This window comes from Onychomys torridus, chromosome 16 (genome assembly GCF_903995425.1).
Source record: "Onychomys torridus chromosome 16, mOncTor1.1, whole genome shotgun sequence".
Classification (NCBI taxonomy): Eukaryota; Metazoa; Chordata; class Mammalia; order Rodentia; family Cricetidae; genus Onychomys; species Onychomys torridus.
In genome coordinates, this window is record NC_050458.1 from 37,769,387 (window position 1) to 37,782,103 (window position 12,717).

Here is a 12,717-nt window from a genome sequence, read left to right on the forward strand (position 1 = left end):
TCTCTGTTCCAGCTGCCAGACAAGGAGGTGTTCTCCTTCTCAGTTCTGGAATCCTTGGTGCTGATAGGAAGAGAGATGTCCTCTGTGTCTGTATCCTCCATCTGCTGGTTCTACAGCACAGGGGGAAGCAAGGCTTTGAGGTAGGGGATGGTGAAAGGATTTGTAGCAATCAATGGAAAAGTGCTGACATCATCCTTGAAAAGACTCTGGGTCTTGCCTGTCCTGGCCATGAAGCAGGTAAGTGCTTGCTCCACAACTCGCTGCTGAGATGCAACCTTTTCTCTCAGGACCTGGTAGTCAGACACTGGTTCAAGGTATGTGGGAGTGTTGATGTAGGTGTGGGGATCCAGAATCTCAGGGAAATGGCTGGAGATGTGTGGTGGGTGGGGTCTGTTCTGCACTGCAGTGAGTGCCTTCGGTGTCCCTGGCTGATTGGTAACCAGAGGTGCACACATGGCCCCCTATGTGACTGTTTTGCATAACCAGGAAGAGTGTCCAATTGAACACCATTTCAACCAGTGTGACAAAGACATCCCACAGTGTGGGCTGTGTCCTAGCTGTGTGTTCACAGAATGACTTGGCACTTCTCCAGACTTGTGAGATGTAGCTCTGTAGTATCTCTGTCAGTGTTTCCACAAATGCTTTCTCAGAGCTCTCAAATCCTGCCTCTGTCAGCAAGAAACTCACAACCACTTGTAGAGTCCTCTTCCAGGCCAGATGGTAGTTGTCAGCAGGGCTGGTGGACTGTTTCCTTCCTGATCCCATTCTGGAGCCACCAGCCCCAGCTGTCCTTTCGGCCATCAAGCTCTCCATACAGCCCTGTAATAGGAATCTAGAAAGGGCCAGGAGGGGATGTCCCACTCCTACGGTAGAGTCAGGCAGATCTCTGTGTGTTAGAGGCCAGCCAGGGAGACACAGTGTATTACAGAAAAGGCAACAAAGCTACACAGAGAAACCTTGCCTAAAAAAACCAAAACAAAATAACATTCAAAACGATATATTTGGGTGAAGAACTGAGAGATCAGAGGAATAAGACAAGACAAGCTAACCTCACATCCACAACTCCTGATCAAATCCTATTTCCACGAAGCTTCAGAAGTAGAAAGATTCTGAGTCATGACCCGAAAGGAACTCAGCTGAAGTGCCTCTAGTTCCTGGTCCTCATTCTTATATATCTGTCTGCTGCCTGAGGTCACTTTCTGGGATTAAAGGTGTGTGTCTTTCCCAAGCAAGACTAGTGATCTCAAGAACTGGGATTAAAGGTGTGTGTCACCATGCCTGGCTGTTCACTTTGTGGCCTTGACCTCTGCCTCCAAAGTGAGAGTGTTAAAGCCTTGGGTGCCACCATTTTCTGACCTCTGTCTAATCTACTGGCTCTTCTGTTCTCTGACCCCCAGATAAGTTTTTTTTAGGGTACACAATTTAATAGGGATGTGAAGGCCATACAGACCCCATCTTGGGGATTTGGGACAAGACTATGTTGTGATAGGGAGAAGCATAAATTTCCAGAGGACTTAAGGTTACCCCCAGGCACTCTGTTCATTGAATCTGAAGAAAGATAGCACTTGTTTCCAATGGCTCATACTCTGCTTATTTCTGACCAAACTCTGTTGCTTTGCAGGCTAAATCTCCCAGCAAGATGGCCTTCTGCCTGCTTGAGGAATGAGGCTTCAGAAGTCAGATCAACTCTTCAATTGCTTTTGACCATAAGCTTCTGATCTAGAATTCTTGTTAACAAAGACAGAGACGTAGATTATTTTGTATTTTTTTAAATAAGCACATATTACATTAAAGAAAAAGACCTTTGATTTGTAATTTCCACGTTGGGAAGAAAGGGAAAGAAATAAAGACTTTTGAAAACCCGAATTACAGAGAGGAAGTGACTTTGTACCCCTAACGCTCTCAACTCCAAAAAACCAAGGTCCACACAACTCCTGTCCGGCCACCAAGGGAGGGAGTTAGGCATCTTCTTAGTAGCAGGCTTTGGCTACTATTCCTGCTCTGCCACAAAGGAAAACAGAATGAAGTGCAGGGATAGACTGGTGGAAAGAAGTTATTACCTTCAGTCACAAATGCTTGATGCTTTTTTCCTTTTAAAGTTTTATTATAAACATTTTTTTATTCTTTAACTAAAGAATATTATACAAACAGGTATATTGTGAAATCACCACAGACATGACTGTTTTTTACTGCAGTAAAAATGCGCCATCCTGAAAGTAGGAGATGCAAACTAGGAAGTTGTCCCTGGAGTCTTTCTTACTCATTTTATTTTGTGTTGTTATTGTTTTCAGAAGGGACCTCAGGTTCCAGGGAGACTCTAATCATCCTCAAATGCAGGGAATACAATTCCTTAAGACACAGTCCAGGGGACAGCAAAAGGCAGGTTTTGTGAATCCATTCTCTCAGTTCCTCTCACTAGCAAGATTTTCTTGCAAGAGAGCACTGGCACATCACTCATTCAGAGAGAAGAAGATGTCATCTTCCCAATCAGAGTGGTCTGAGCTGTCCTCCACCAGAATCACTTCCTCTTCCTCCTCTGCATCAGAGTCTTCCTCTTCCCCCTCCTCTCCCTCCTCTAGGCTTGCTAGCTCCTCATCAGAGGGAGAGAGGACATTGTCCCCATCCTGCATAGCGTTCTCACTGTTGTCAGCCTCCTCCATTTCTGCATCTTGCCACTGGTCAGTGTCCAAGTTCTCTACATCATCCGTGCCATCATCTTCACTCTCTTCCTCCTGTTCTTCCTCTTCTGCGTCCTCCTCTTCATCTTCTTCCTCTGCCAGACGCTGCCTGCCCACTTCATAAAGCCTGCATACTGTGTCCATATTAGGGGCATCCATACTGCCTTGATTCTCAATGACAGCAAGATAGCAGTCTTTGGTGTCTCTACCCAGGTCAAAGATATTCCGTTTCACATCAATAGTTGCTATAGGTTTGTAATCAGTTGCATTAAATGTTCGGAAGGATGACCCAAAGGGGCTTTTCGTCCTCTCTTCCAAGAAGTCATCTTCATCATCTGCCTGCAACATTGCTCCATACATCACTGTCCCTGTGTAGTTAAACACCACACGACATTGATCCAGAGCAGGAACTGTGTGTAAAAGATGGAAAGTTCGAAGGTCCCAAATTTCTGTATTGATGATGACCTCCAGCCCATTGGGATGGAAAACACCACTGATATTCCTGTTGAACTTGTCAAACTTGTGGATGGCCTGTGCAGAGCGGACATCCCACAGGACCCCATCATTTAAGACAAGATCGTCTGTAGGATCAAAGGTGGCACAGTTCCTCTTGTAGTTGTTAGCAAGATCTGGGTTAAACAGAGTCAACATCTTGGTGCCAGTCTCAATATCATAAACATGGGCCATGTCTCCTTTTGTGCCTATGACCTGATCCTGAGAGTACTTACTGAACTCAACATAATGATCTTCTGTGAAGGAATGCTTCATATCAAATACTGACCTCATCCCCCAAAGTGCAGACAAAGGCTGGCTCCAAGTGGCAGATGTCAGAAGTAAGGACCCATCCCTGGAAGGTTCAAGGTGTGTGATGGCTGAGTTGTGACAGTTATAGCTGGCCTCTTCCTGTCCACTAAATACGTTGTAGAGCTTCAGCTGCCCTGTACAGTTCCCAAGCATCAGGAACCGCTCCTGGGCTGAGAATGCACAACATGTCAAGCCACTCTCATCTTCATGAGCTTCCGGAAACACTGAAATAGGATGAAATCGCCTAAAGATAAGATGCCTATCAAAGCCTCCTCCATCTATACCTCCATATTTTGGAAACCATGACCTGCAGTTTAGCCTTGAGGTAAAGTTTGTTGGGGCTTGCCTCCTCTGTTTTGGCTCAGGGCACTGGTGAGGAGTAAAGAGAGAAAAAGGTGGACAGGTGGCAATGGGGTTCTTGCAGCGAGCATGTTGCTCTCTAAGATGCTCTGTGATGATACTGTCCAGTGTTGGTGGGGAAGAAAGATGTCTGTTCAGTTGTGTTTTGACAGCATGGCTCTGGCTGTGTGTGCTGGGTTCTGACTTTTGCCACAACACTTGGGTATTCCTGCCATTGCAAAGTGATGGCCTCTCTCTGATAAAACTTACCCTGCCAATCAAAGGCAGTGAATCCTGGGGTGGAAATGGCAGAGGATTGGAAGGGAGTATAATGGGGACAGAATGGGCAGAAGCACCAAAATCAGCAATGCTGCCCATTAGACTTGTAATGCCATTGGCAATCTGAGGGTTCTTAGGAAGAGAGACAGTAGGAGCAGCAGCAGTCACTGGAGTGAAAGCAGAGGGATGTGAGGCAGCAGTTATGGGCAAGTCAGCCTCTCTGGTCAGCACAGTTGCTGACTCTCCAAGCCCTTTAGAAATGAGATGGTTTCTTATCAACAGAAGTAGTTCTTTCCCAGAGAAGGTGATCCTTGACTGGGCAACAATGCCTGCTTTCTGTAGCCCTGCCAGTGACATATCAGTGCCAAGCAGAAGAGGCTTTCCTGATATTTTCTTAATGAGCTCATCTGCATAGTTGCAGAATTTGACATGGTAGCTACACTTGTCCTCTAGCACTGGCTCCTTCTTCAGCTGTTGAATCTGCCAGCTACTAAAAAGGGGCAATTTGCTGATGATCTGTGTAACAGTGCTACTTCTAGACAAGCCCACTAGGACTTTGCAAGCCAGGGCTCGGATCTGGTCTGCATCTGTGATGGGCATCTTGACGGACAATAGGGACAGAAGCACCTTGATGCCATCATTGGACTGGACCACATTCCACATCTTGGCCAGGGGATGCTCACTGCTCTTGGGGATCTGAGACAGCTTTCTCAAAGCAGTTCCAGAAGTAAATTTACCAAAACTGGATATTCGGTTATCTGGGCCACATACACAATTGATTATAACTCGAAGGGCTGACTTCTGAATTTCAGCATCATGGAGAAAATATTCACCTTCAGCAACTGCCAAAATGATGCTGATTCCTACAGTGGATACAGTAGAGCCATGCTCATCCAAGACCTTCACCGAGTCTGCCAATTGCAGCTGGATTTTTGGCACCACAGTGAGGATGGCCAGGACATCCAAAGCAAAGCGCACAGTGTCAGTCCTTGCATAATAGGTCTTCCACTTGCAGGCGATGGAAATCAGCTGCAACAAGAGCTGCACGCAGGAAAGCTTGAGGAAGACTTCAGCAGGTTCCCAATACAGCTGAGTTGGGCCATATTCTATCAAAAACTCCATCATTTCCTCAATCTGCTCACCAGTGTATGAGCATGCCTTGTATGGAGGGGAAGAGTGCACAGGAATAGCTCCCTCAGGGCTCTGAAGGGACTGCTTGACTTGTTCCAGTTTAATGGCCAAGTGAGCCTCAAAGTACTTTCTCAGAGCCATGCAGGTATGTTTGCCTCTTTGGCAGGTAGCAAAGATTTTATCAGTTGCTCACATGTCCATCCGGGTCTTCTGAATTTAGAATCTCCAAAGTACTGATCAAGTTCACTAGGCGACGAAGACCATCATAATGGTCAAACAACTCCAAGACAGCTGGGAATGAGAAGCAACGTGAGAAAAACAATGTTGTAATGCGGCATCCTGAAGCATGAGAACATTCCATTAACCATAGGGCATAGTTCACTACATCAGAGAGAACTTGGTGGGGATGCATGCAAACTATTTCCATAACATCCAGGTTGTAGGACAGGTAATACAAGCATATAGATACACCAGTTGCAGCCATAGAAGGACGAGGAATCTCCAGTAATTTCTGCACTCCACCATGTGTAACAAAGCCTGTGGCAAATTTCTTATGGATGAGGAGAGATGCTAGGTGCTTGAGTGCCTCAAAAGTAAGCAGGACATCATTAGTCTGTTTCAGATCAATATAAAACATCATCAGTTCTCGTGAACCAAGTTGCATGAACAGGGGAAGTAACTCCTGATACTCTCCCAAAGGGGTCAGGTACTGGAGAAGAAGTCTCTGCTCAATAGCAGGAGTCATTGGATAAAGGGTATAATTGCTGCCAACTACCCAGGGGGCCACTTCTGACCAGCTGCTATTAGACACCTCAGCAAACATACCATCTGGCTCAGAAGATGAGAAACCCAACTTCTGCTTGGCCCTCCTGATGTTCTCTCTTTCACCATGCTTTGCAGACTTCTTGAATCCTGATGCTTCCTCAGGCTTAGTTACTGAGTTCACCCTACAAGTGGTCTTCTGACTTGAATGCAGATGAAAGGAGATGTCCATATCTCTAGACGTTTCTTGGTCTCCATCCACAACATCTACTGCCATGTCACCATAGTCCATATCCACAGCTTCCTCATCCAAAAGCAAGCGTGGCTCTGATGAAGTCTTCTGTTGCCTAGGACACTTACTTTCCTGCTGCGAAGACACTTCCTGAACATGTAGCTCTCTCAGTCTGCCAAGAACTATTGCCACCAGCCGTGAATTTTCATCTCTGTAGCTTGTAGCAATCTCTTCATTTTCCATAGCACATCCTAACAGTGCTGTAGAATATGTCCTCAGTGGCTGATCAGCCTCTTGGGCCCATTTGAAAAGATTTTCAACAATCCCTTCCTTTTCTTGAAAGACCTCTGCAGTTTCTAGACCTGGCATGATGTCCAGTAGCAGTCTGCAGGCTTCAGTATTTAAAGGGGCCTCTGTGCTTGTCATCATATACCCGTTCATCAGTGTGTTCATGAAATCATCATTCTTGGAGAGTAGTCTCAGCAAGTGACCCAGCATACACTCTGGATCGACTCCAACAGGATGTTGATCATCAAATGGGTCTGGATCTCCTTTGTGATATTCTTCAGTTTCTTTTTCAATTAATTCTGACATTCTCCTAAAGATGGCTACCATAGCCTGCCCACTGCCATGGTCCTCTTTCCACTGTTCCAGCAGGGCAGTGAGCTCAGCTTTGGAGTCCACATGTACCACTACTGTAGTCATGACTTGTCCCCAGCTTAAGAACCAAGGAGTATTCACAATGGCTGGACTGGTCCAAATCTGCTTTCAGCAACTCTAGGGAGCTTAGTTGTTGGGAGAAGATTGTAGTGAGCAGCTGATGCTTAGATGTGTCTTTCAGCCAACCAGAAATCTGCTGAGACAGATAGAGATGTTACATCATGCACTTACATATTACATCCCCTTCTGAGCATCCAAGGCTTTGGGAGCAGAGTTACCAGGACAGCTGACAGGTCCAGAAGGTCAGAGGCTTTTCACGAAGCCTCTGTAGTTGATTGCTACATTTCTCAGATTGGAGGTTCACTCTGATAGTCTGAGAACTGAAGACAGCCTAAGAGCCATGGAATGTCTGAAGTTCCATGGCTCAAGTAGGCCCTCAGGCCAGGAGTTCCTGAGTGAAAATCCATCTTTAGAATTAGGCTTTGTGGTCTGAATATTGCTGGGCTGTCCAGAAAATGTTAATCCCACCAATCAACTATAAGACCACTCCCACGGTTGCTAGCTAAATTTGAAGCAAGCTTTAATTAAATACTTTGCCAGGTGGATGGCCTCTGCTCAGGTTGATACCCAGGTTCCCAGGAAATGGCTTCCAATACTTTATTATCCCTTTAGAATATGAGGTATCGGTGTGGATGAACATGACTCCACCTTTTCCACCCCTTTAACATGGACATTTATCACTAATGTGTGTGTCAGCACATGTTATATTTTCATGATAACATGGCTCCTAAGCACTGAGTTTGCAAGATGTTTCTTGGAGAGCCACCATATGCACTATGCTGGAGATCATCTGACACTTTTTAGAGAACAACAGAAATTGGAAATCCAAGGGGATATCTTGCCTTTTCTGAAAACAGTTTGACTGGAAAGCACTAAGAAGTAATTAAGATTTTGGGAACAAGTGAGGTAAATACATTTCAACAAGCTTAGTATACAGTGATTTGTTCTATACTCCTTAGAGCCTAATTTGAGACAAATGTTTAGCATCTGTAAAATGTTGTACTATAGTCTATTGAAGCACCGTGGAGCTCTGTTGATCTGTCAGTTTATTTTGTTTTCTTTTAACTTGTTTTCTCTTACAAGATTTGTCTGTGTAGTTTTGGTGCCTGTCCTGGAACTTGCTTCTTATATCAAGAAGGCCTTGAACTCAAAGGGATGTGCTGGCTCTGCCCCTGAGGTGCTGGGATTAAAGGCGTGCTCCACCTCTGCCCTGCTTTTCCTTTATTTTATGTACAGCCAGTTTCCTTCTTCCCACTGCCACTCCTGTAACCACACCCACACAATCCGCACTCTGCCCCAATCCATCCACTCCTCCGGTCTCAGTTCAAACATGAGTGGCCCCTCAGGCACGTGAAGCTGAGGTAGTTGAAATGAATCTTAAATGGTCATATTAAATAAAAAATTCAGGACTCTGTATTGGGGTGAATTCTGAAATCTCGGATAATCAAAACATGCCCCAGCTTAAAAAAAAAAAAAAAAAAACTACCTAGGGAAATCCTGTTTTGAAAAAAATCAAAATCAAAATATAACAACAACAACAGAAATAAATTAGTAAATGAATAAATAACCAGCACCAGAGACTGGAGTGAACAACTAAGAGATCAGGTTACTAGGACAAGCCACAGCTAACCTCACCTCAACAACTCCTCTCCCCATCCTGTTTCCAAGAATCTTCAGATTGTGAAAGATTCTGAGTCCTCACTAGAGTGGATCTCAGCTAAAGTGCGGATAAAATGCCTAAAGCCTTAAAATCCTCTAGTTCCAGGTCCTCATGCCTCATGTACTTTTCTGTTTCCTGACATCCACTTTCTGGGATTAAAGGTGTGTGTTAACATTCCTGGCTTTTCCCAGTGTGACCTAGATCTCTGCCTCCAAAGGGCATAGGATTAAAGGTGAGTGTCACCATTTTCTGACTTTGTCTAATCTGGTGCCTGGTCAGTTCTGTGACACCTAGATAAGTTTTATTAGGGTACACAATTTATTGGGGATGGGAAGGCAATCCAGTCCCCATCTTAGGGTAGGGTCCCCTGCTGTCCTCAATTCCAGAAAGGACCTCAGGAATGTGCCATGACAACTCAAAACAGATACATGGCAGTATGTCCTACAGACATTCTGTGTGGGTTTTATGGCCCTTGAAGATACCTAGATAATCCTGATGAGTAGTCCAGATTACCCAGCTCAGTAAGTTGTGGCTTATAAGGCTTATAAGCACTGAAGTTGCAAAATGGGTCCTTGAGAGCCACCATCTACACTATGCTGGAGGTCATCTGACAATTCTTAGAGGCCAACAGAAATTACAAATACAAGGGGAAATCTTGCTTTTCCACGAAACAGTACGACTGGAAAAGTTTTTAAATGTAATAATGATTTTAGGAAAAATGGGGTAAATACATAAAAAAGCATAGTCTACAGTGATTAGTTCAAAAATCCTCATGGCTAAGATTGAGAGGAATGTTTATCCTCTGTAAAATGTTGTGTTATAGTCTATTGAGCATAGTGGAACTCCATTGTTATATTCAGTCTTTTTATTTTTCTTTATCATAGTTTCCTTCGGGTTTTTAAGGAGGGTGGTGAGGAAGGGGGACAGGGTTTCTCTGAGCAGTTTTAGTGTCTGTCCTGGATCTTGCTCTGTAAACCAGGCTGGCCTGGAACTCACAGAACTCACAGAGTTCTGATTGGCTCTGCATCCCAAGTGCTGGTTTTCATGGAGTGTGCCAACACTGCGAGGCTTCTCCTTTATTTTACCATCCAAAAAGTTCCCCCTATCTCCTGCAACTTCAATTACCACTCCTCACCCTGCTCCCCATCCCTCAACTCCTCCCGTCTCCGTTCAGAAAGGGGCAGGACTCCTAAGGGCCTGAACGCAGCATGGCACATCAAGTTGAGATAGAACAAGATGAATCTTAAATGGACTTATTCACTAAAACATATGGGATTCCAGTATTGGGGTGAATTCTGAAAGTTCAGAGGTGCAGAAAAAAACCACAGCTAATAAAAAGCAACACAGAGAAACTCAGTCACTAAGAAAAAAACCAACAAAATACAACAACAACAAAATCAATCAATCAATAAATATCCCGGGATCAGATCATCGGGTGAACAACTGAGAGATCAGAGGAATAGGAAAGCCACAGCTAATCTTACCTCAACAACTCCTGATCAGATCCTGTTTCCAAGAGTCTTCAGACTGTGAAAGATTCTGAATTCTCACCAGAATGGATCTTGCTGAACTGCTGCTTAAAAGCCTAAAAGTTTGAGAGACTCTATTCTAGTCTCCATGCCTTATATACCTTTCTGCTTTCTGACATCACTTCCTGGGATTAAAGGTGTTGTCTTTCCCAAGCAAGACTTGAGATCTCAAGTAGTGGGATTAAAGGTGTGTGCCACCACACCCGGCTCTGTGTTCCGTGAGGCCTTGAACTCACTGAGATCCAGAAAGATCTATGCCTCTTGAATTTAAGGCATGTATGCCACCATTTTTCTGGCCTGTATGGCTATGTAGTGAGTGTTCTGTTCTCTGTCCCCTGATAACTTTACCTGGCACACAACATATTGGGGGACACAATATCACCACAAGGTAGGACTTAGCTCCTCCCATGAATCAGGCTGGGCAAGGTAATCTGGCATGCGGAACAGGATCCCAAAAGCCAGCTAACAGCCAGTGATAGGTCCTAATCTCACTGCCAGGAGCCTTACAACATAGGAAGCTACACAGCTGTCACATGCAGAGGGCCTAGTTGGTCCCATGTAGCCTCCCTATCTATTGGTCCAGAGATAATGTACTGCTATGAGTTCAGGACAGGTGTTTCTGTGGCTTCCTGTCAGTAAGTTTCCCCTGCCCCAATTACACCCCCAGTGCTGATACAAACCCCCTGTCTCTTTCCTAAGGACTCCCAGAGCTTGACTGTGAATCTCTGCATCTGCTTCCTTCACTTACTGGATAAAGGCTCTGTGATGACAATTAGGGTGGACACCAATCTGATTACAGTGGATATCCAGTTCAGGTATCCACTCCACTATGGCTTCTGATTTGAGCTGGGGTCATCACTATGGATTCTTAGGAGATTCCTTGGCACCATATTTTCCCTTTGCCCTATGTCTGACAACTAGTCTGCCTCCAGCATCAAGCCTGCCCAAATTGTTCCTTCAAGGTCCCAACCACTCATGACCTCCCTCTGATGCCCCCAGTTTACTCAGGAGATCTCTTCTAATTTCCCTTACCAGGGAAATCCATGCATCCCTCTTTGGGTCCTTTTCTTATGGATGGACCCACTCTGGGGTCTGTGGATTGTAGGTTGGTCATACTGTACTTTATTGCTCATATCCTCTTATGAGTGAGTACATGTCATATGCCAGTGAAGGAATGGACTTTGCTAGCAAGCTTGAGAGCAGAAAGGCAAAGAAACAAAACCTCTTTTCATGTCCTCTATATAGGCTTCTAGCAGACATGATTTCAGATGTGATGGCCATTCTTGGTGGTCAATTTGACCCTACAGCTGTGGGCAGAACAGAACAAAGTGGGAAGTGTAATTTCAGAGATGCTCGTGTCCTATGCTAGGAAGTCTTCTCAACATCATTTTGTGGCATCTGAATGCTCTTCGTCTTCCTTTTAGCTTATCTGACGATGTGTCTGAGGGCACTGACTATAGATCATGCTTGTGATATTTTTTTTTCCTGAGACAGGGTTTCTCTGTGTAGCTTTGTGCCTTTTCTGGAACTCACAGAGATCCACCTGGCTCTGCCTCCCAGAGTGCTGGGATTAAAGGTGTGCACCCCCACTGCCAATCTACATTTCTAGTTCTATTGGATTCTGGGAATGAGTCCTTTATCTGCTTCCCTTCATTACTGTCACTGTATTGACCCCTTTATTTGACAAGAGACCTGAGAACTCTGAGGAGTCTTTATTGTACTCTCTAATCTTTGTCCCCACGGCTCTGAGGATTGCAGGCATATACATTCTGCCTATATGTTTAGGCCTCCTTGCCAGGGTCATGTATTCAAGTTACTAGAAATGGCCACGGCCTCCTCTATGCAGCATATTCCTCAAGTACCAGACAGAGATGGAGGTGTCCCTGTCTATATTGCCCTGCTTTGTACTGGCCTTTGTGATATTTCTTCAGGTTCTGGAAAACACTGATTGCCTACAAAGGACAGTAGTGACTATAAAAGGGACAGTGGATGCTGTGAACCCGCAGAATGATTCTCAGACAGGGACTGCCTTCAAGTTGACACTGGGTGCTGGGGTCTGCCATGAGCACTGCAGGGGCCCTGACAGCAGGTTCAGGCTGTGCCCCATGTGGAGAGCTGCAGGGCTGGGGTGAGAGCATGGGCCATGAGTAGCTCAAAGTGTGCCTGAAACAGACAGGGTCTGGTGGAGAATTAACTGGCCCTGCAGGGTCACAACTGAGGTGTGGCCTACAGGTCTGAGGGCCAAGCAAGGGACAAGGAGTCCTTTCCACTCTCCTGCACTTGAAAATCTGAGGTTAAGAACAATCGTCTGTCCCTGTGATGCATGCCTTCTCCATCCTCTTTTTCTCCCATGCTGATGGGTGGGGCTCCCAAGACCTGCCCTGGGGCTAAAACCAGATCAAGGTTTGGCTCGAAGTCAGGAATGGAATGCCATTGCCTTTGGCTGCTAAGCTACTGTGGCTGTTACAAGGCTAACCGATAGTTTCTTGTCTGAGGTACAGTGCTGATGCAAATCTACTTATTTTTGTTATGGTATATACATAGTGTTGCAATTCTCTGATCTTTCCTTGTTCATATTTAGCC

General features: G+C 45.2%; 1 protein-coding gene and 1 pseudogene across 1 annotated transcript; both read right to left on the reverse strand.

Annotated features, from left to right (window-relative positions):
- LOC118596696 overlaps positions 1-801 on the reverse strand; it is a 167,456-nt pseudogene extending 166,655 nt beyond the window's left edge.
- A 1,649-nt stretch (positions 802-2,450) lies between these two features.
- On the reverse strand, positions 2,451-6,930 carry LOC118597474 (DDB1- and CUL4-associated factor 1-like). The gene is given in 2 exon segments (XM_036209063.1): positions 2,451-5,414; positions 5,416-6,930. Coding segments are annotated over 2 exon segments (4,479 nt in total).
- Between the last annotated feature and the right edge of the window lie 5,787 nt (positions 6,931-12,717).